This window comes from Dermacentor andersoni, chromosome 1 (assembly GCF_023375885.2).
Source record: "Dermacentor andersoni chromosome 1, qqDerAnde1_hic_scaffold, whole genome shotgun sequence".
Classification (NCBI taxonomy): Eukaryota; Metazoa; Arthropoda; class Arachnida; order Ixodida; family Ixodidae; genus Dermacentor; species Dermacentor andersoni.
The window spans coordinates 350,348,909-350,371,353 of record NC_092814.1 but is presented as its reverse complement, the minus strand read 5'-3'; the positions used below and the strand labels follow the sequence as shown (position 1 = coordinate 350,371,353).

The 22,445-nt window shown below is 44.3% G+C and overlaps 1 protein-coding gene across 1 annotated transcript in view; it reads right to left on the bottom strand.

Moving 5' to 3' along the window:
* The window catches only part of l(2)37Cb (DEAH-box helicase 16 lethal (2) 37Cb), a 118,219-nt gene that overhangs the window by 85,274 nt on the left and 10,500 nt on the right, over positions 1-22,445 (bottom strand). Inside the window, exons 4-6 of the mRNA XM_050166553.2 lie at positions 21,239-21,413; positions 13,793-13,965; positions 5,347-5,476 (exon numbers count right to left, since the gene is read on the bottom strand). Coding sequence (XP_050022510.1) covers positions 5,347-5,476; positions 13,793-13,965; positions 21,239-21,413 — 478 coding nt within the window. The remainder of the gene's footprint in view (positions 1-5,346; positions 5,477-13,792; positions 13,966-21,238; positions 21,414-22,445) is intronic.

Here is a 22,445-nt window from a genome sequence, read left to right as displayed (position 1 = left end):
CTATCATGTTAAAATGTCCGTCGTTGGAGTGGGCAATGGCAGACGCTTTTTGTGTGCGCCGGCCGCAATGCGGAGACGACAGAGATAAGGAAGATAGTGATGTAGAATGAGCTTGGCATGTTCATATCCAATAAACGCTGTTTTCATTTTGTGAATGCTATCCTCACTTTTTTGTATGGCCTACATTCGAGAGAAGTTTCTTTTTGCTGGCTTTGGACTTTCAGGGGTCGGCTTAGAATCTAGGCCATCCTAGATTCAAATAAATACGGTATTTTCTCGCTGGTGAAAGCTATGTTCTTGGCGAAAGTTACACTTTGGACATTTAAAAGCACTAATCTGTCCATCTACAGCTTTAAAGAAAATTATGGGGTTTAATAAAGGAACTTGTGAGCTGAGTGAGACGCCATAGTGGGGAACTTTGCATTATCTTCAACCACTTAGTTTTTTTTCAAATGCACAGCACCCGAGCATTCTTGTATTCTGTCCCCCACCATTACTCCAGCTTGAATTGAGTGTTTGCCTTTGAAGTGGTGAAATGCACAACCTGCCTGAACAACAACAACAACAACAACAATACAGTAGAACCTCGTTCATACATTTTGGGTAAAACAGCGAGAAAAAACGTGCTAACTGGGAAAAGGTACGATCTGAAGTAACAAAATAAGTTGACAGACCCAATTACTGTTGACATCTACCGTATTTAAACGACTATAAGTCGACTCGAATGTATTTTGACCTCCTATATCGCATGTGACAGGAGAAAAAAAAAAGAAGGGCATACCCGCGGCACCATTCCATAACGAAAATGTATTAGTAGCTGGCATGGTCACTGGACTACTTGTCGTGCCATCGTCCTCACTAATGCTGCCCTCGTCATCGCTGCTACGGTCCCACAGCACGTCGTCATCCAGCGAAATTCTGCATTTGGCAAACGACCGCACCACGACATCTTGTGGAACAGCCGCCCACGCCGAAAGCACCCAACCACACACAGCCGTCAGGCAGGCTCTTTTGACATGTCCAGTTGGCATAAGTTTGTGGTCTTCTGCTGCCAGCCACTTGAACTCACTGCGGTGCAAGTCCTTAAAAGGCGAAGATGCGGACTTGTCTCATGACCATGTCGCACGTCATTGGCAGGGACCGATCACGCATTTCAGCGACGTATGTCGCAAGCTTGGCCTCCAGCTCCGGAAAGCATCCTGACTTCAGCCAGCGGAAACCTCTTCACTTGCCATCACAGGTGAAAATTTTGCTTCGCTGCAGTCGCCACTCTCGCACCACCCATTAAGAAACATCAAACTTGCGGCCCGCTGCGCAGTTATTTGTTCCTTCAGTGTAAAGAATGGCAGCTCTCTTGAACACTGCTGTGAACGAGCGCCGAACGTTTAGTGGACTCGGAGCATTCATGACGACTGAGGAAACAAAGAAGTAGCATGTGACCGGCAGTTAAATCAAACACATGAAACTAAAGAGCAACAGGGAAAGAGAAACACGTGAGCGGTGTCTGCTTTTCCATGAACTATCGATACTCCCCGCCGCTGTTCTGAGGGTGCCGCTGCAAATGGGACAGCGGCACTTCCATAACTATCGACACCACCCCATGAGTCAGTGTGCCATAAAACTCTAAAGAAATGTTGAAAAACCCTTTCAAAAAGCGAACGAACGAGGGGGATAGCGGAAAGCTACGGGTAGGGCCGTAGAGCAAACATTAAATTATAACTACATTGTAGCTCCCCTGATGTCCCATCGGTCTCGCTTTTTTGGCGGTGCTGTTCTGGTTTCGATTGTAAGTCGAACCCTCCACTTCAGATTTTCAAATTTTAAAAAATAGGTCGACTTACAATCGTTTAAATACGGTACGTTATGCGAAGTGTCGTGCAGATCGTTGTGGCATGAGGCGCCGACGCGCGTCATACTGGTGGTGCTCCTGCAGCCCAAGACACGTGTTGTTTTTTTATTGCGTGGTGTTTCAAGAGGCCAATAGGAAACCGAAACGAAATCGAGCTGGTGGGGGACACCAGATGCCGGCGACACCAGATGCCGGCGATACGAAATGTGATGCCCACATTGCACCGCCTGCAGCAGGGAACGGCAGTGCGCTTGGATTATTGCCGCCTACCAGAAGCGTACAGTACGCTACCAATCGCATTATGCACCATGTGCTGTAAAACAGATAGGTGAAGATGCTTGTCGCAGTAGGTTTGGGGTGATAACTGTCCCCGGGTGGCGATTTTCTGGTACCGGAATATCAACTTGGCACGCTGTCATTTTCACGTGAGACAGGTGGCTATATACTGTTCTCGATCACGCATGCCTCGTGCCTATTCTTGTTCACATGTGATCTAGCGGCAGGAAAATGTATACGATCACAGTCTGCGGCGCGTTTCGACTAATGCTTCCGATGGCACCATGCGCTATGAAACAGATGCTCTTTAAAGAATTTGCACCCTTTGGGGCGTATCATGTCCCACAACAATAATCGTCATGTCTTGCCTGTATTCTCTTTCTTTAAAGGGACACTAAAGACAAATACTACCGTATTTATTCGAATCTAGACCGACAGTTCTTTAAAAATAATCACATGCCAAACTCTAGGGTTGGCTTAGATTCGATGATTTAAAAAAACGAGCCAGTTTGTAAATGAAAATGATAAATATGGTGTGTAGCTAGCACCACCTAGAAAAGCCAGTATCGAAGCCGCTACTAGCCACGCCAGTAGCCAACTGAAGTACACGAGCGATGTCACCATTTTGAGTTGTATTGGCGTGTGGTGTGGCGTTATCGTAATAGCACTAGATAGGTGATGCCACTATAGTGTTGCTTTCAAATGAAAAGTGCTAGCCACAGAGGCATTGTCAAGCGTTCAAGCCGGACGGAACTTCGGCATCGATGAGAAAAACCTCTGTCGTTGGTGGCGGCAACGGCGACGCTTTATGCGTGTGCGGCAACGAGGAGATGACAGTGATAAGGAAGATAAGCGTGCGATTACAGAGAGGAGCTGTTCACTGAGATTGCGCCGCGTTTTAACGCGTACAAGCCGTATTGCACTGTCTGGAAATGCGTGGGCACACGGACGCGAGCTTTCGCGCATCCACAAGCGTACGAGCATGCGTATGAGGTTAGCAGTGACGGTGATGTAGAGTGAGCTCAATTGAGTGAGCACAGTGGCTCAATTGTTCATATCACCCGCCAAGGCACAAAAAGTGGTTTGCAAAATTTGAAATTTAGCACTTTGTAAGCTAATACACTTGGGCCAGAACTTTTGAAAAATTGGTATACTCCCTAAATTTTTATCAGGCATAATCATATTCCTGAGATTCTACTGCACAGCTCCGTCACACAAAATAGAAAGCATATTTATGGTGTGCGTAGATACAGTTCAGTCCGCTTATAATGATATCAAGAAGAAAAAAAAATACAATCAATCATTATAATTGATTATTGCTATATCTGGATTGCCGTAAAATTTTTTTTTAAAAGCTGCCGAACATACCTCCATAGCTCCGAAACCGAATTTTCCACCTACAATTAAAAAATTGACGTAGAAAGAAGGCTGTGAAAAATTAAACGTTTATTTATACTTCTAAACAACGTGTCAAGCATTAGGTGCACTGAAATAGTCAGAAATCTGCACTTCTTTTGTGGAAGTTTCAGGTTCACAACCGCGGTGTGCATCGCGTCCAGCGGCTGCGCGAACACTGGCGGATATAATTTATTTATTTATTTATTTTCAATACTGTTGCTCTCCTTCGAGAGCGTGGCAGTTGGGCAGTACAATAATTCAGCTGTACAATGCAAGGAAATCAAAGTATAGATTATACAAAAAGTAAAAAACGACATAAGCAAAAAAAAAATTTAATTATGGGGTTTTACGTGCCAAAACCACTTTCTAATTATGAGGCACGCCGTAGTGGAGGACTCCGGAAATTTCGACTACCTGGGGTTCTTTAACGTGCACCTAAATCTAAGTAAACAGGTGTTTTCGCATTTCACCCCCATTGAAATGCGGCCGCCGTGGCCGGGATTCGATGCCGCGACCTCGTGCTCAGCAGCCTAACACCATAGTCACTGAGCAACCACGGCGGGTAAAAAACGACATAAGCAGTGCAAGTTATACATAGTACTATACAAGTAAACCATGTTAAGATTAAACGGAATAGTAAATAATACACATTAACATACATGAAATCAATGAAAACTTACATACATGAAATCAATGAGCGACTCTATCGACAACAGTACATTTTGCATGTACATTGGTATCGGCGTCAAAGATGCGCCACTGTAAATCACGTCGCCTCCGTCACACAACGCCGCTGTCTGTTGCGACAATGATCGCGCTGTGGGATATCTCTTCGCAGATGGGGCAGCGCTATCTGCACTCAGAAACTCCTCCATAAAAGCACCGGCTATATTATCGCCAGTAGTGACATGCTCCCAGGGTACGGTAATGTCAGTGGCTGCCACCGTGTTGGTTTCACACATGGGGGTTTCGGCCAGATGCACAAATCCCACCGTTTCCGTTCATCGGCATGGTCACTGGTTCTAGTGTTCATGAATGTAGCGTGAGCTGGTACTTTGAGTCTTGCAAAATTTGCAGCTTTGTCTCAAGCGACACAGCTTCGCACTTTGTCAGGGCACCTACCGCTGCTTCTGCAGCAAATTTCCGTGCTCGCTGAGGGAGAGAGAAAGATTGTAGAAAGGGAGCACAGGCACAATTCGCTTCTACGTTCTTTTTTTGTTTTGTTTATTGCTTTTTTTCTCTGGATGTTCGCTGGCAATGCAGACACGAAGCAGCTGGCGCCAACTTGCGGCATGCTGCGCCAACTTGCGATGCTCTCCGTGGCTTTTGCAATCGGCACGCTAGCAGGGCGCACTGTGCAGTAATGGAATGGAGGCAGATACGAACTTGTGTAGGCAAACTTTTCGTCCTGTCTTGGTCAAAAGGAACTTAGCAAAGCAAATTTCTCGATTATTCTGCATGGAAAATGCTGCCCAAAAGGCAGATTTTCGATTGTTACATCCCATATACGGTGAATAGATATCACTATACGTATATGGGTATTTTTCTCATAGCCCTAGTGCATAAGTTGATACTCTGAAGTCAACTCATCGTTATAACTGATATATTGTTATATGTGGTATCGTTATAAGCGGGCTGCACTGTGTAAGGATGCAACAAAATCATATAGCACATTTTATAGAGCTTGATTTTTTTTGCTCTATGTCTGCACCCTTGCCAGAGCAAAATGTAAAATCTTGAAAACTTTAGCCAAGAGTAGGTAACGGTTTGTGAATAAAAGGTGCAACAGCCCTAGAGGCCTTATAAGCACCAGAAGTACTTGCCTTGCCCTTGCGTTCCTGGGGCATGCGGTATCGCTGCACTTTCTCCAGCTCCCGAGCCTTGTCATGCTCTTTGGCCAGCTGCAGAACCTTCTGCTTGTACTCCAGCTCCTTACGCTCGCGATCGGTCAGTCTGAAGGGAAATGTGCATAGGATCATTCCTGTCTGTGTCCCCAAAAAGTGCTCATTACTTCCAGAATTTTTTTCAAATAGTGTGTGGCTTTCACTAAATAGTTTCATAGTAAACACGTGCTCATAACCTTCTTTCAAAGAGCCTGGATAACTTTTTCGTCATAACACTTGCAGAGTCATCTGGCAATATGTGCTGTCACTAACCAGGGGTGTACAAATTTTAGAAATTCCTGAAAAATGAATGCCATACAATTTCTATTCGATTTGGTGCTCAAATCAAGTAGTTAACATTCAAAACGTCAAATACTTATTGAATAGCATTCAAATAACCTGCACTGACAAATAAATGAGCACTTGAAAAAGAAAAACTAAAACAGTGAGGGGTTTGCTTTTCTTATTTCCATCCTTGGACTACCCCACATAACGCATAGCCCAAGATTTCATACTACTGTAGGTAGAGTACCTAACTTGGGGTGATTTTGCTGCCTAATGCTCATGCAGCACCGATGTTCATGTGTCACCAATTTCATATCATCATATGGAGCTTAGTTTATCTATCTCATTCTATCACAGGGCTTTCCTGTGACCATGGTCTCAACTTCACTTGTGAAGTTGCAATTTTGCTGAGCATTTTGTTTATTTTAATGCCTGTCTTTTATTTAATAGATAGCAACAAAAAACTTCGACAGAGACACTTAAGACTGCTTATGTGTGGGAATGCGAAAGCATCATAGTCCTTTTGGTGAAATGTTTTTCTTTTTTCTGCACGTTCCTCGTCTGCACAAGCACTCACCTGCATTTTACTGCACCTTGATAAGGCCAAACGGAAATGCGCCAAGCATCTCAATGTGCTCGCTTGCCCGCGAGGAGTTAATAATTCAAAGGAGCGATCAGCGGCATTCAATTGGACATCAATGCTCTTTATTTTCTACACTCAATTTATACACTCATGACGTGCACCACCTCCTACCCAACGATGCACGCTCTAGGCCACACATTTAGTTAATCAGGACCATGCTGCCGTGGCGTCAGGGAAGCATGCTCATCTCACACCCTGGAGGCCCTGGCTCGATTCCTACCCAGACTGAAATTTACCTAATATTCTTTTTGAAAGCATTAGTTCACTGTGTTTACAGGAACCTCCTTGAGAAATGTGATGCCAATCTGAGTTTTTTTAAGGGTCTTGAAATCGCAAAAAATGGGAAAAAATGCCAATTTTCAAAAATTATGATCTTGAAGTCTTCATTGTCCAATGTATTACCCTGCAAAGCATTGCTGCTCAATTCCTCCTCCAAGTATTAAAAAAACGGCAATTTGTAAGTGTTGGTGGGCCTGATTGAACACCAAGCTCGAAAATTTGCCCCAATTTCAAGCCGCCAAAGCTCTGGACGATGCAAGGCGATCGCTGCCATCTTGCTCTCATTTGAAAGCTGGTTTCCTATGCTTCATTTTGGCACCTTTCAACATGACGAAGGCATTCTGGGAGCAACGTCATCTCCACCGTTTTCTAGGGGTGCAATTCCGCAAGAGCGACACTGACTGGGTGAAGCGCGCGCTTCTCCGGAGCGCAGCCCTCTAATTGGCCCTGGTGCGTGCCTCCTCTCCTTGCCGAGTCAGCACGGCCGGGTGCTGATAGTGTGGCGCCTTCGTGTTGCCTGCATGTACCCGAGGCTTCTCTTTGTTGTACAGTGTTTCGTGCCCAACAGCCTCTTTTCGCATTGTTCATGTAAATGTTTTTATCATTAATTTGCTCCCGTTTAGCTTGCATTTCCGTTCCTACATTTATTTGCCAGGCATGCTGTGCGTACATGTGTGCACGGTTTTGTGCTGTGTATTTTGATGGCGTGGGACTCACTTTTGAAAGCAAGTATGCAAAAAGCGGTCGGCAAAAAGAGACGTGCTTGGAACAAGATCAGTGCACTGTCGAAAACAACTATGGCAGCTTGAGTGTCATCGCAAGCCACAGTACCACCTAGTGACGTGGCTGCGCTATGATCATCGAGAACATACACTTCGGTGTTGTCGCAAGCCACAGTACCGCAGGCCACCGGGGCTGCGCCAAACTCATTGAGAACCGCAAGTTTGGTGTTGCCGCAAGCTATTGCACCACGGATCGATGCGGCTGTTCCAAGCTCCTTGAGAACTTTGGTGTTGCCACAAGCCACAGCACTGCGGGTCGATGCGGTTGCTTCAAAGCTCCTCGAGACCGTCAACTTCGGCGTCGCCGGTGAGTGCAGCTGGGCCGAGCTTGCTTGCACATCGCATCGACACGCCATTTTACACGGAGGCGGAGTATGGGGAGCGTGAAGAATGTGCAGACAACGCAGTCTTCCTTGACAAAAAAGTGTGCAACTTCGCGGAAGTTCGAGCTTTTAAGCGTCAGCGCAGTGAGTGATGGCGACGATCGCGGCACGGAGTACGTCATCGTGGACATGAAAGTTTTGCAGATGCTTTCTGCGTCCACAATGGGCAGCAAGTGTGGGATGGCTACTATTGAGCTCACAAAGTGCAATGAGAGATAGTACGGCCTAGCAGTGAGGGTACTGCTCACGTGCTCAAGTTGCGATATTGTGGAGCGGCACTTTTCATCGCCACGAGTCACCGTAGCATTAAACATCCCACCCTTTGAGGTCAACCTCAGGGCAAGGAAGGGCATACAAAACATTGGAAAGGGAGTGACTGCCCTCGCGGACTTTTGTGCCACCCTGAACCTCTTCCACTGAGGTCTTCACCAAAAGATCTTCAGGGAACACATGGACACCATGGTGCGAGCTTGCCAGGCAGCAGCTACAGCCACAGAGGCAGCAAGCGTGGAAGTAGTCAAAACCCTCTACAAGGACTTCCTCAACCCTGTAGGAAATGTGGACGTCATTTTTGATGGCACGTGGAAAACCCATGGCCACAAATCAAACATAGCTGTGGGGTGCATTATTGAACTTTACACAGGCCTGGTGCTGGACCATGTTGTCCTTTCTCAGCGTTGCCGTGGCTGCCAAGGAGCACCTGACCCCAATGATGATGGCTGTGGTGACTTGCATATGACCAACAAGTGTCAAAAAAAAAGAAATAAGACATTGACTGCAATGCCGGACGGATGGAGACGGAAGCAGCACTGATCCTATTTAATCGAGCCCTGCAGAAGAATGGGCTGCGCTACGATTCTGTCTGATGGCTTTAGCCTCACTTTTCATGCACAGACTCAAGACAGCACCTACGATACCTAGACAATGAAAAAAAAAAAAAAAAAGAGTGCCTGAACCATGTCCATAAGTGAGTGGGGACAGCCCTTCGTGCCTTGGTGGAGAAAAATAAAGCCCAAGGAGAGTCTCTTGGTGGGAAGGGGAGACTTACACAGGATAAAATAAAAAAAGATATCAAACTATCATGGGTATGCTCTGTGGAGCCACAGGCATGACGTTCCTGCAATGCAGAAGGCAGTGCAGGCCACACTGTTGCACATGACTTCAACGAACGAAGCCCCAGATCACAGTCACTGTCCTGAAGGTGATGACTACTGGTGCTTCTTCAACCGTGCCCTGGCCAACCAAGAGGAGCCACCACCGCATAAAAACCCTCTGCCAAGGTTTATTCGCAGTGCACTAGAGCCAGTCTTTGTGAGGCTAGATGACCAGGCCCTCTTACAGCACTGCAGTGATGGCATGACACAGAATGCCATTGAGTGCCTGCACTCTGTGATCTGGACCCAAAGCTCCAAAAACAGTCATGACCCATTGCTGGCTGTGGAAAGGGCTGTTGCTGAAGCAGTGTCACGCTACCATCAGGGAATGACACAAACCAGCAAGGATGTTGCAGTGCAGCTTGGCTATAGTCCTGGCAGCTCCCTCATTCGAAGGAGCCTTAAGAAGGACAAACAAAGGCTCTACAGGTACAAGGGTCACGAAGAGACTGAAAAGATTAAGAAGAGAATGGCCAAGAAGCACAAGCCTGACAGGACACAAGACTACAGCCAAGGTCTTGTGTGAACTTGTGGGAGCATTCGAAAACTTGAAAGTGACTTTCTGGATGTGTTTTTCGTCAAGAGTCTGCCTTATGAAAGGTTTGTTAAAGTTTTCATGAATTGATTTCAGTAAATTTGGTGTTCTTGTACTCAGCAACATCTGGGCAACATGCTAGAGCCCAAAGGTGTTCCATATATTCAACAGACAAAAGAGGTAGTGGCAGTAAAACTTTACATGTGATTTTCTCAACTTTATTTTTTTCGTCCAGTGCTTTTACCTTACAGAAGTTTGGCAATGTTTTAATGAACTGATTTCAGTGAACTAAGTATCAATTTTTTTAGTAATATCTCAGCTACATCCTAAACCTTTCCGTTTTTCCTTAATTGTGACACATTTTTAATTAGATCACATGTAGGCTAATTACTGCCAAATTGTTGTTTCTTCCCAACTTTGGTATTTATTTGTGAAAATAATAATTACTTTATTGGTATTTGCTTAGCTTTAAGATGTGCAGTGGGCCTTTGTATATGCTGCATATTCTTAAAAACACATTATTTTAATGAGAAATTACTACAAAGGGCCGTAAGAAATGACCTAATTAGGACTATTGTATTCTGTCATATCTTTTCTTCAAAGTGAGATATTTGAAATCTAAATACATATATGAAATCAGAATTCTACCATATACTTGCACATAAAATTTAAGCAACATATGTTGAAAAATAAAAAAAAAAGTTCTCATGACCCTCATCCCCCCTTTTACTCTTTGCCATCAGCTATTTTTGCTACCATCGTTGAATAGATTATAAATATGATCGCTTTGGCACAAACAAGGAAAGACGGAAGGCAACAAGGGGAGCACCCCTTGTTCCCTTCTGTCCTTTGTTTGTGCCAAAACGATCATATTTATGGTCTACTCAGCAATATGAACCGACCAGACCAGCAACATGTACTTCTGCTACCATCATTTGGCCACGCCGCTGACTACAATGCCGGATTTTTGTTTAATGGGGCATCTAATGCTTTTGCATTAATAGCACCTTCAATACATTATTAGCCAGGTGCCGCCTATCTTGGAGATCATCGCCAGCAGCCATGAGTTCTCAGTCATACATCACTTCCAGCAAGCGGTAATGGTGACAGTTTTAACATTAGATCTGTCAATGTGGAAAAAAAGTGTATGTGTGTGAAGTCAGTCCCTTGGTAGAGGTACAGAAGGGATGGGAGAGCTTAGAAGAGCGTGTATGTGCTTATGTGTATATGTATATACAGTCAACATCCGATTTTTCAGATTCCCTAAGGGCCGTGAAAACACCCTAAAAATCGGGCAGTCCCAAAAAATGAATCGATAAAAAAAAATTAAATTATAGGGTTTAACGTGCCAAAACCATTTTCTGATTATGAGACACGCCGTAGTGGAGGACTCCGGGAATTTCAACCACCTGGGGTTCTTTAACGTGCACCTAAATCTAAGTACACGGGTGTTTTCGCATTTCGTCCCCGTCGAAATGCGGCCGCCGTGGCCGGGATTCGATCCCGCGACCTCGTGCTCAGCAGCCCAACACCATAGCCACTGAGCAACCACAGCGGGTAAAATGAACCAATGCATTTTACTGCCTCCAAGAGCTCCAATCACCTCAGGCACGTCTGAAATAGCTCTAAAGGCCTGCCAGCACACTAATCAGGCGTATCAGTGCTCGTACCACAACAGGAGGTTGTGGGTGCACGTGTGTATAATAAAGGAATACATACTGTCTATTAATAGTGCCTCCTACCCACTCTTGATATGCTTCACTGCAATACACTGCCTATGCTTGCTGTGTAATGCTGACTGCATTGCGGTTAAGCTGGATTTTGGAATCTGGCCTAAAGGCCAGAGTCCAGTGCAGCATGAGTGTCAGTCCGTGGCAGCGGAGGTTGGTGAAACCAGGTTTGTCACGTTACGGTGGCGTGAAAACCAATCCTGTTATAGTCCACTGGGCGCACTGCGCCGTCTAAACGCATGCGCATTTTATACGAAACTAGGAGTTTCACGATGATAAAAAACTGCGAGCTCACTGCAATTCGCAGGGGGACGCGCTGCCACCAGAGCCAAAACGCAGATGCAGTACATTCTGGGTGACGAGGCCGGCATGGAATGCAGAATGTCGCATCTCGTGATGGCTGCAGTTGGGGCACGCCGACGGCCAACGGATACGCCGGTCGTGCCTCGCGCCGGACTAGAGCGCTGAGTTTTCACTGATATGGTGCCGCCGTTCCGAGCACGCACGTGCATGAACGCTATGTTAGACAATAAAGTGGCCTTTATACAACACTTCACTCTTGCCATTGGAGAATATGACAAAGGCAGAGTCAGCACCATTATTGACAGTGGCAAATTCTTTCAATGAAAAACATGGCACCGAACAGCAGGAACATTGGTAGCAAACGTTGAAGCAGCTAGGCCTAGCATTGCCGCAGTGGCTATAACTGACAGTGGTAGGCGTGCGAGAGCACTGGGTCGAGGATGTGAGATTATCAAAATTGCAGCAGTGGTGGCTTCAATTAATGCAATTTTGGACCTGCGGTCCCAGTGAAAAATTAGGAAAATCAGACGGCGAAGGGTTTTAACGTAGGAAATTTCAGACATCCTTACACACTGGATCTATGGGCACGTTATCAGGCATGTCCGAAAAACAGGCATCTGAAAAATTGGGTGTTAACTCTCTCTCTCTGTCTGTCTGTGTATGTACATGAGTGGGTGCACGCACGCGTATATAGTGCAACTGACGGTGGTCTGCTCTGTCAAAAAGGCAGGCCGTGTGTTGAGTGAACTTCTGAACAACACTTTGCAATCTGGTGAACATGGTTTAAATCATAGATCCAGACCTTAAAGAGGTGCGACGTAATGCCCTAATACATTTCTCCAGCATTTACCCCTAACTTGCCACGTATTTCCTTTTTTTCTTTTCAGTTTTGTTAACAAAAACATCCATTTTTCTTAGTTTCTCATGACGCGTCTACTAACAAAAACATCCATTTTTCTTAGTTTCTCATGACGCGTCTACGTAGTTTCATTTCAAACGTAAAATTTTGCTTCAAGGCTGCTATACATCTACACTATGTGAAACTAGGCTTTTTATGCCGTCAAAGGTTCCGTTGCAGTTGGCCTTTTAAGTGAGAGAAATGCAGAACAATGACTTGCACTAAAATCCGCAATCATTTGACTATCGGAGTGCAGTTGACCTCTGTTTAAGTTACCAAGGATATAGATGTGTTGACTACTATTTATAGCGATGGCGTGACATTGCACGAAATACAGATTCACCAGGTCACAAGCCATTGCTTGTGCATGCAGCAACATGTTAACAAGATTTTTCATCCCCCCCCCATCTGTGGAAGGATGCCACTAATTTTCTGGAGGTCCTGATACTGATTATCTGGACTTAGTCCTCTGCCGAGTTCGAATTATAGGTTGGCGACAGTATATGCAAAGTTTGTTACTTCACAACATATTGTGGCCCTAACTTTGAATAGAATGAACTTCAGATATAATGAACCTTTCTTGTTGGATTACTCGGGTCTATTGTAGCGAGCGACGACTGTAATTTTTTTAGTAGGTCCTCATAATAGCAAGAGTAAATACAATGGCTATTGGGCAGATTTTGAGAGCACAGAGGACTATTCCCATTTGATAATGAACAACAAATGCATTAACTCATTTCTGCAGTACCTGCATCATCACACAGGGCTCCATGCATATAAATTATGCTCTTTCTGTTCATTTGTTTAACTACATATGCCTCGTGGCAAAGCCCTTGAATTAAAAGAAAGAAAACTGAAATCTCACTCTAGTGGCACCAATACTGTGGCTTCCAAGATGGGCAGTGTGCTGAAGTGTCATGCCATACAATGTTGAAGCTATGTTGTTGATAAAAAAAAGCTGAGCATGAGGACAGATTGAGCATGGTGTGCATTGTTCTGCATGGGTGTTTCGACCAGCTTCGAGCGTCACAGGAATAAAGAAACGAAGGGGTAAGTCACGAGAGCGTGGTGGTGGCAGCAATTCATAACTACATTTGTACGAGGAGCATTCAAAAACTTATTGCTGGACATGATTCACGAAGTGATAGCCTTCAATGCAATACACATACCATACCTTTATTAATAAAGTGTTGCAAGGCCCCTTTGCTCTAATAGCAGCTGCAGCCACAAAGTAATTAATGCCCCACTGTACCTATGTTATGCAGGAGAACTATCTTGCAAATATATGTGAATGTTCAAGTCTCTCAAATTAATAACACATTCCTTATTCTGTTCAATTTGTGCACACATCGTTGCTCTGCAATAAGGTAGGGGTGAAACAGGAAGGTACGTACTTTACATCTGAGAAGAGGAAATTCTCATCATGGATGTCAGCTTCCAGCTCAACCAGTTTGTCTTCTTTCCGCTTCTCCAGATACTGACGTCTCGACTCAATCCGCAACCGAGGCAGAAGCCGCTGCCGGTCCTCAGCCTCCAGTTTCAGTCGTTTTGCCGCCTCCTCAAATGCCTGCATATGCACAGAGCTGTCTTAGACTTCAAATATTGCTTGACACATTAGAAACAAAAACTCATACGAAATCTGTTCCTAGCAAGTGCAAAGACACATGCGTGCAGACGTGCACGTACACACGCCATATTCCCGACTAATCCTTTCTCAGGGATATCACCTTCAGTACTAGGCTAAAACAAAAGAAGCTGATGTGACGAAAGGGCCCTGTGGATGGGCACACTTTCTGTCCTCGCAATTTTCACACCCAATGCTATGAGGCATACTCCAGTGAGAAAAAACAGCCATATCCCGCAGCCAAAAAATACCCACCACCACTACATTCAAGCACTAATGCCAAGTTTTAGAACATGTGAAAATGTACCAAAAAATATGAGATGAGAATACAACCACTGGAAAAGGCAACAGAAAAGCAGGTAGCCCGAATGATAGCACATATAATTTGAATTTATTTTTCTCAAATTTAAAATTGGTGCAAATTTCACCCTTGACTGCATGCATTCAGGAGCTCAAATTCTCAATGTCTCCAATTAGCAGTGTCATACTAAGAATGAGAGTGACAACACAACACCATGCATACAGAACTCTTGTTCATCCATATAATGCAAGCAAACAATAATTTTCTTTTTAACTAACTTGGGCTTGCATTTATTATTCAGTGAATGCCGATTCAAGAAGAACCTTCGTATCTACTCCATGTGGCTGGCAACAACGATTTCAGTTTTGAATAGATCATCACAGATGGTGCCACCCATCAAAGCCAGAAAGCTTGGTAATTTGAACTGGTAACAACGGGTAATTTTAAAGCTCAGGTTTTTTTGTGAACCCTCCCGGACTTTCCTGACCATGACTGTAGGCTCGGTGTTGCTGCTGCCTTGTTGGATAGTTCACACTTCAAAACATTAAGGCAGAAATCATCCTTGATGGTTACTGTATTTTTTCGTATAACCTGCACTGAAAATTAAAAAAAGTTAATAGCAAAGTCAGGGTTCTAGCTATATTCGAATTTCACCTAGATGTGTGGCTTCGCGGCAGCGTGGCATATGCTGACGTGAAGTAACACTACAAGGCAGCGAAGCATGCACTGCCGTGAAGCCACACCTTAAGGCAAGGTCGTTGGCCGTTCAAAGTTTTGTTACCTTTAAGGGAACCCCACCCTCTCCCCGCCGCTGCATATTGAAGCTCCCTTCTCCTCTTTTTTATGGTCGCTCATTCTCCTCCTCTTCATACGTTGCTATTTTGCATTTAGTAGTTAGCGAAGTGCATGCGGCACCGGCAAACTAGAACTTGGATCATGATGAACTGCGCTCTATAGCCATCTCTTATAGCACAGTAGAAGCTGAAGAGTTGCCTCCAACTAGACAAAGAAGCCTTTCAGATTAAAAAAAAAAAAAATTGAATTAGGAGCAAGATGCTGCAATCGTACCACCTAGCATAGCAGCCTGGTGCTCTAACCATTAGGCCACAATCACACGTATACAGTCGAACCCACTTATAACAATATTCAAGTGCCACAAAAATTCCATTGTTATAACTGGGTTGCATGAAAAAATCAAAATAGGGGGATGGCAGAGCTAATGTGAGAAAACTATAATGGTGGGGAGGCCAGTGCCCCTCCCCACCACCTTCCTCCATCCGGCTTCTGATTGTGTTCACTTGTTTGCTTCCTGGGCGCTCCAATCGCGTGCAGCAAGCCATGGCTGTCGACGTTAAAGAATGGCACTGCTATAACAACTGCAAATTTAAGAGGGGTCACGGGTGGAAAGCGATATGCAAGCACCACCGAGTCATTGCTTTGGTGGCTCCAAAAGGGACCTTTTAAAAAATGTGAGAAGGTTGCCGTGGCAGCCTGAGGCGAGATCGCCACAAGCATATCGCCATGTACTTCTCACTGGCTTGCACGAGAAAACCCTATGTCGGTCAACCTTGCATGCTTTACGCGAAGCTTGCTGACATCCTTCTCCAAGGACTTCAGGTGCTCCATGTAGTGCAGTGGAAGGTTCCTCATGAAAACGAAGCACCGGAGGGACTGAATCATCTGCCGGGCCTCCTGTGAGGGCAACGTTGAGGTAGCTTGCCCTACCACGTCATCACTGGCGTCATCGCCATTGCTATCTGATGCAAACATGTTTGCGACGATCGCCTCATTGGTTAGAAGCACTTAGTTTCCAAATCTATATCTGTGTGCTGCTTTCTTTTCACCAGCAACGTCGTGTATTGCCAATGATCAGCGGGCGCATCAGCCATCTTCCATTTCAGCGGCGAGTCAAACCAACTGTTGGTCAAACGAGGCTGAGAAACCGTGTGGCCAGGAACGATTTTGACGAAACCAACAAAGACGAACGTGAGTGATTAAGCTGTTTGCACAACTGCGCTGAATGAGGAGCCAGCGAGCAACATGCAAGCAATCTGCGAGCAGTGCAGTTGGCGCGGTCCATTCGTGTTTCGGAGGGTGGGGCAGCTACTCACTGTTATAGCCGATGTATTGTTAAAACCGGTATCGTTATAAGTGGGTTCGACTGTACTTCTATCATGTCAACGCCAACTAGCTTTTTGAGATGATCATCACGTGTTGATTAGGATGATGATTTCCATGCTATGGCACATACTCACAATACGAGATTGGCCAAGAAGCAAGCAGTACACTTAAAATAAATAAGAAATGAAGAAATACAAGCCAATACCAGAGTTGTCACATTGTGTAGCATGGGTGCACAAGAGCACATGCGTGTGCATAGTTTTCTTTTTTTTATGCCAAAGACGCAGGAATAAAATAAGCAAATTTAGAGCATTTCATTACTGCTTCCCGAAAGCCTTGCTTCACATATAGATTCCAAAATGTGCGTTGGATCTGCGTAATTTTTTTCTAACTCAGAACTTGCCTTCAAATGGCATGTTGGGAATGTGCAATAAAGAGCCTTTTGAGACATCAGCAACTCTGCATGTCCTGCACACACATTCAACAAAATATTTGTGCACTACACGAGAGCCAGTGAAAAAGTTCATGGAAATGTGCTACGTTGCTTCGGCAGAGAGTGGCAAGCTACTCGTACGCTACAGGGCACTTGTAGCATCACTAATGAGCTAAGATAGATTTTCTTTTTTTGATAATGGTACTCATTCACACCATGAGCTTTTGTAATCTATGTTGACAGCACTTTGCATTGGCCATGATAAAAAAAGTTGAAAGAACAAAGAATGTCAATGGAATTTTGCTCTCGACTTGGAAAGGTACCAACAGAGGCCCATTGTATGCTGCAGTAAGCATTTGGAGATGAAGACATGGTCCACAGCCACACTTATGAGGGATTCATCCAATCTGAGAGTAGCAGAATGTTCATGGAGAACGATGACAGCTTTGGACGGCCTTTAACTGAGATAACAGATAAAAATTTGAAATAATCCAAGAAGTGATTTACAAAGACCGCTGCTTTTAACCAGTAAGGTTTCTGAAGCCCTTGAGTTGCCATATGGAAACTGCCACCTAATTTTTATGGTAGAATCGGGAATGTGCCACATCACAGTAAAACTTGTTCCCCATCTTCTCACGATGAAACATGAGGAGCCTCAAGTACAGGTGTGCACAGAACTGAAAGAACTTTCAGAGAATGATGACCAGTTCATTTCTAATATAATTACCACTGATGAAACATGGGCAAACAATTACAGTTGACTCTCGTTACAACTGCCCTGATAATCTGACAAAAAATTTCTGTCTTATCTGAAGTCCGTAATATCTGAGACGCCTCACTCCCGAAACTTTCGTTGCGATGTCTAACAACTTTATTGCGAAGAGTGAGTGACGAAGGTCCAAAGTAAAAAAACGAACAAAAAAAGTTGCAGTTTCGCCCGAGAGGCGAACCATTGATTGCAATAGCAAATTAAGCAAAATAAGCGTGGCAGCAGCAACAAGCTAATTGACCTCCATGCTGCCTCTTACTTCAACGCGAACTAAACGTCGAAAGCACAGCCCATACGAGGCTACCGGCATTAGGCGCACTTTGTCCACATCGCAGATCACTTTCAAGATACGGCACCCGCGCTGTTAACAGCAGCCACCGGAGTAGAATTCCCCTCTTTCCCTCCCCCGTGACTTGCGCGCGAAAGACGGCGGGCTTCTGCCCCGCTTTCCTCCCTCCCTCGCGCACAAGATATTGAGCCGCGATCGTCGGCTGACCCTTGCAAGTCAACTTCCAGCCCGTGTCGACATGGCAAAAGTCTGTTTTATACGCCCGAATTTGACAAAAATTGCCGCTAATTTCGTCCGCTGTAGCCGATAGACCGTTGTGGCACGGTCCGTTAAAAGTGAAATTTGTTGCATTAATAAAATAGGTAGCACAAACTAAGGCTGAAATATGGTTCATTATATATGAGAAAGCGTTTGATTCAGTCGAAACCTGAGCAGTCATGCAGTCACGGAATCAGGGTGTAGACGAGCCGTATGTAAAAATACTGTAAAAGACGAGCAGGGGGCGGCAGAAAGTTAGGTGGGCAGATGAGATTAAGAAGTTTGCAGGGACAACATGGCCACAATTAGCACATGACCGGGGTAGTTGGAGAAGTATGGGAGAGGCCTTTGCCCTGCAGTGGGCGTAACCAGGCTGATGATGATGATAACCAAAAGTGCGTTGTAACGAGCGTAGACTGTATATACCAAATCAAAGCAGCAGTTATCTCAGCGAAAAACCTTGAATTCTCCAAGGTTGAAGAAGGCATGCCATCTGTCCTTTTGACTCGACAGGACTTATTCCCAAGATGGAATTTTGTGTGTGAATATAAGGTGTGTGAATATTCGAAAATTCTTACTACCTATTGAATATTGTATATTTAATATTTGTATTTATTTCAAAAACTATGTATCAAAATTTTTCAAACATTCGATTCAAAGATTCAAAGCAAATCAAATATATTGCTGGCCATGTGGGAGTAGAAGCGATTCTTTGCTTTTCTTTCTACCGAATTTGCAAATGTGCAGACAATTTTTGTGAGAGCATGCTTGCCATGCTCCTGTCACTGAAATTTACTGCATAAGGTAAACTCAGCCATCAGATAGGTAAGTTTTGTGGACAATCCGGCCTCTCTGTTGCAAGAAGCACATGTCTGTGAACAGCGAGCAGCAAGAGCCCAACTTAGCACAAAAAAACAAAAAAACAAAAAAGCATATGGGTGAGATTGCTGTGCAGAGAGCCCAACTGGAATAAGAATGCTTTTCTATGAAGTATAGGTCCAATGTGTTGACCCCCCTAAAGAAAAGCCCATTCACGCAGCCTTACTAAGGAAATGTGCGAGCTACTCACTGCATGCCCACCTTGGCCCTCAATGAAGCATATTGTGCTCCTGTTATAACATTTAGCATAGTGATGGGCGATCTGCTACCGCAATACGCACCCGAATGGGACCAATAACTTGTGCAGATCCTACTGGCAACAGGTGATGTGCTTTGGGCATTAGTATCACGATGCCTACGTGCATTGCACTATACCAAAAGGTAGTATTCTAAACATATGGGTATGCGTACATTACACATCCTTAAAGTTATAATCAAATCTTTTTAAGCAATGGAAGGTATCTTTTTCCCCTTTCACAACCCACTTTATATCGTGGCTGCATTATATTCTTAGAAATGCATTATTTTGATGGCTGAATGGCATTTTGATGGATAAATACCCAAGAAAGTGGATGTGAAAACGGCGCCACAGTAGCTCAAATGGTAGAGCATCGCACGTGTAATGCGAAGGCATGAGATTGCTCCCCACCTGCGGCAAGTTGTTTTTCCATCCATTTTCATTTCCATTAATTTACCATTTAATTCAATTAGTAAGTACAGGTAATTTCCCCTATGTTGTCCTTGATGTCATTGTTTGCTGGCTTCTTATGATATTATTAATAGAAATTGGGCCCCTCGATTAACACCATTTCTTCTCGTTTGTTACATAACGAGGGTCTCGAATCCAGCAACACTGATGCCTTCAGGTAGCATGTGCGCATTTATTGACCAGTTGCCTTCGCCCAAAAAGATCATCTACTCGTGACACCTGCGGCAGAAAGGATGTTTCACATCCGCTGCCAAGGATTGCGAGTGGTGGCGCTGGCTAACACTCTCAGGGTTAGTTCTAGTAGTGGATGGGAAAACGGCGCTGTGGTAGCTCAATTGGTAAAGCATCACACGTGTAATTTGAAGACGTGGGATCCTTTCCCAGCTGCACAAGTTGTTCTTTCCTCCATTTTCATTTTCATTAATTTATCATTCAATTCATTCATTTCAATTAGTAAGTACAAGTAATTTCCCCTATGTTGTCCTTGGTGTCATCGCTTGTTGGCTTCTTCTGATAAGAGAGATAGTGTAAAATATTCAATTTTCCAAATTAACAAGCTCTTACCATAATGGCTTTACTAGACTATTTTTTACTGTTGGCAACATGTTCCAACAATTAAAAAAATTATGAATAAATGCACCTAAACATTATTATTTGATATTCGTTTCCATACTCAAAGTTAAGTGTTCAGAAGCATATATTGCTAGGTTAGTGTGTTCATATTGCTGAGTAGACCATAAATATGATCGCTATGGCACAAACAAGGAAAGATGGAAGGGAACAAGGTGCTCCCCTTGTTCCCTCCCATCCTTAGCTTGTCTACACCAAAGCGATCATATTTATGGTCTACTCAGCTAAGTATTCATATCTGAAAATTTTGACATTCACACACACCCTAGCAAACAATTAACAGTGTTTTCCTGCAATGCCCTGATGTGCCTTGGGAACAAGGTTTCCAGCAGTGCCTTGAGATTCTGCTTCATGACAATGCACTAGCCTATTCCTTGCCCACGGTACATGAGGTTTTAGCATCTGTAAAGATGGCCATTGTTCCCCACCCTCCTTATTATCAGACTCTGCTCCCTGTGATCATATTTTCCATTTACTAAGCTGAAGACCAAGCTGATGGGAAAGCACTTTCACATGACAGCTGAGATTAAGAGCTGAGCATGAGAAGCAGTAAAGAACCTTGCACAATATAGCATTGATGTGCACTTTCAAGCCTTGAAATCTTGCGTGGATAAGCACATCCACACAGGAGAAAGGTATTTTGTAGGAGCTTAAGTCAACAAAGAGATTTATTAACTGCATGTACAGCTTTTACTAAATTAATTTCAGGGGGATTTTAGATTTGCCCTGGCAGACAGTGATGGCAGTAATGTTTCCAGAAAAAATGTGTAATCTAAACGATGCAAGAAAGCAAAACAAAATGCAAACCTTGTAACCAATTCACATACCTTCTTGTCGGAGCGCTCAACGATGTTGCGAGTCTTGTCTTTGTCTCGGTCACGCAATCGGGCTGCAAACTCATCTCGCTCTTTGAGATCTCGCAACCGTTCATCTTCTGGATCAGAGTCCCAGCTAGGTTCCTGCTTCACTTTTACCCCCTCACCACTACTGCTGGCGGTTGGCCTGCATAAAAGGATGACACCATAAATGTTGCAAAGCGTCCTGTGTAAATAGTACATATTTATGTGCAGTTCAACCTCACAACAGAAAACACTTTCAGGTCAGTGGTGGTGTGAAAGCAAAGGTGCAATTTTATGTACATGGTCACAGAATCAGATGTAGTGTAGACTCGAGCAAGCCTGTAGAAAATGGCGGTTCATTCGTTGCTTGGTCACTATGGTGTCAGGAAAAGTGGCACAAAACCAGATGTCTACGATACAAGGATATGGCAAGATAAACATTGCCAGTGTTTTGGCTTCGATACACAAAACTGCGCCACAAGTGGACTGCCATATTTGACATGTGTTGCAGCTTGCTTCAACCTGGTGCTCCCCAAAGAACACGCCTTTGGACAACAATGGCAGCGTTTGCATGTGAGTACAAACTAGGGGGTACAGGTGGTGGAGACCCTGTTCATGGCCTTAAAGTGCATGCCATGGAGCTCTATCAAGTTGAGTGGCCTGGGGTCTCCGGCAGTGCTTTTGTCATGATGGATGGAAACGGGGCTGTGCTGTACAGGAACTGCGAGAACATACCTTTGTCTAGGACATTTGTGCACCTAACAAAAGATGCGAAAGAGGGTTTGCAGGTAAACCTGAGGAAAGGGCCTGGGAAGAGTAAATTCTAAATGTGCCGAACCTTTTCAATAAACCAGCTGCATGTATGAGTGGCCTGCATCACCTCTCATCAGCAGTCTATGAGAGCTGTCTTCTTCAAAAGCTGTTCAGAATGGAGAAAGGGGCTATGAGCCACACTCTTGGGGCGACCCCTCTTTTGCCCAGAATATCACAATACAGCCAAACCTCAATATAATGAACACGGATATAACGAAGTAAACCTAAAATGTTTCTTGCCCATATCAGGGTGAAATGAGCATGCTTATAATGAAAATCAGATATAATGAAGGTATTTATGTGACATCATCAAATTTTCCTTAAGGATCACCATACAATGTCATTAAAGTGCAGTTGAAGAGCAGCGTTTCAAGTACTGTCA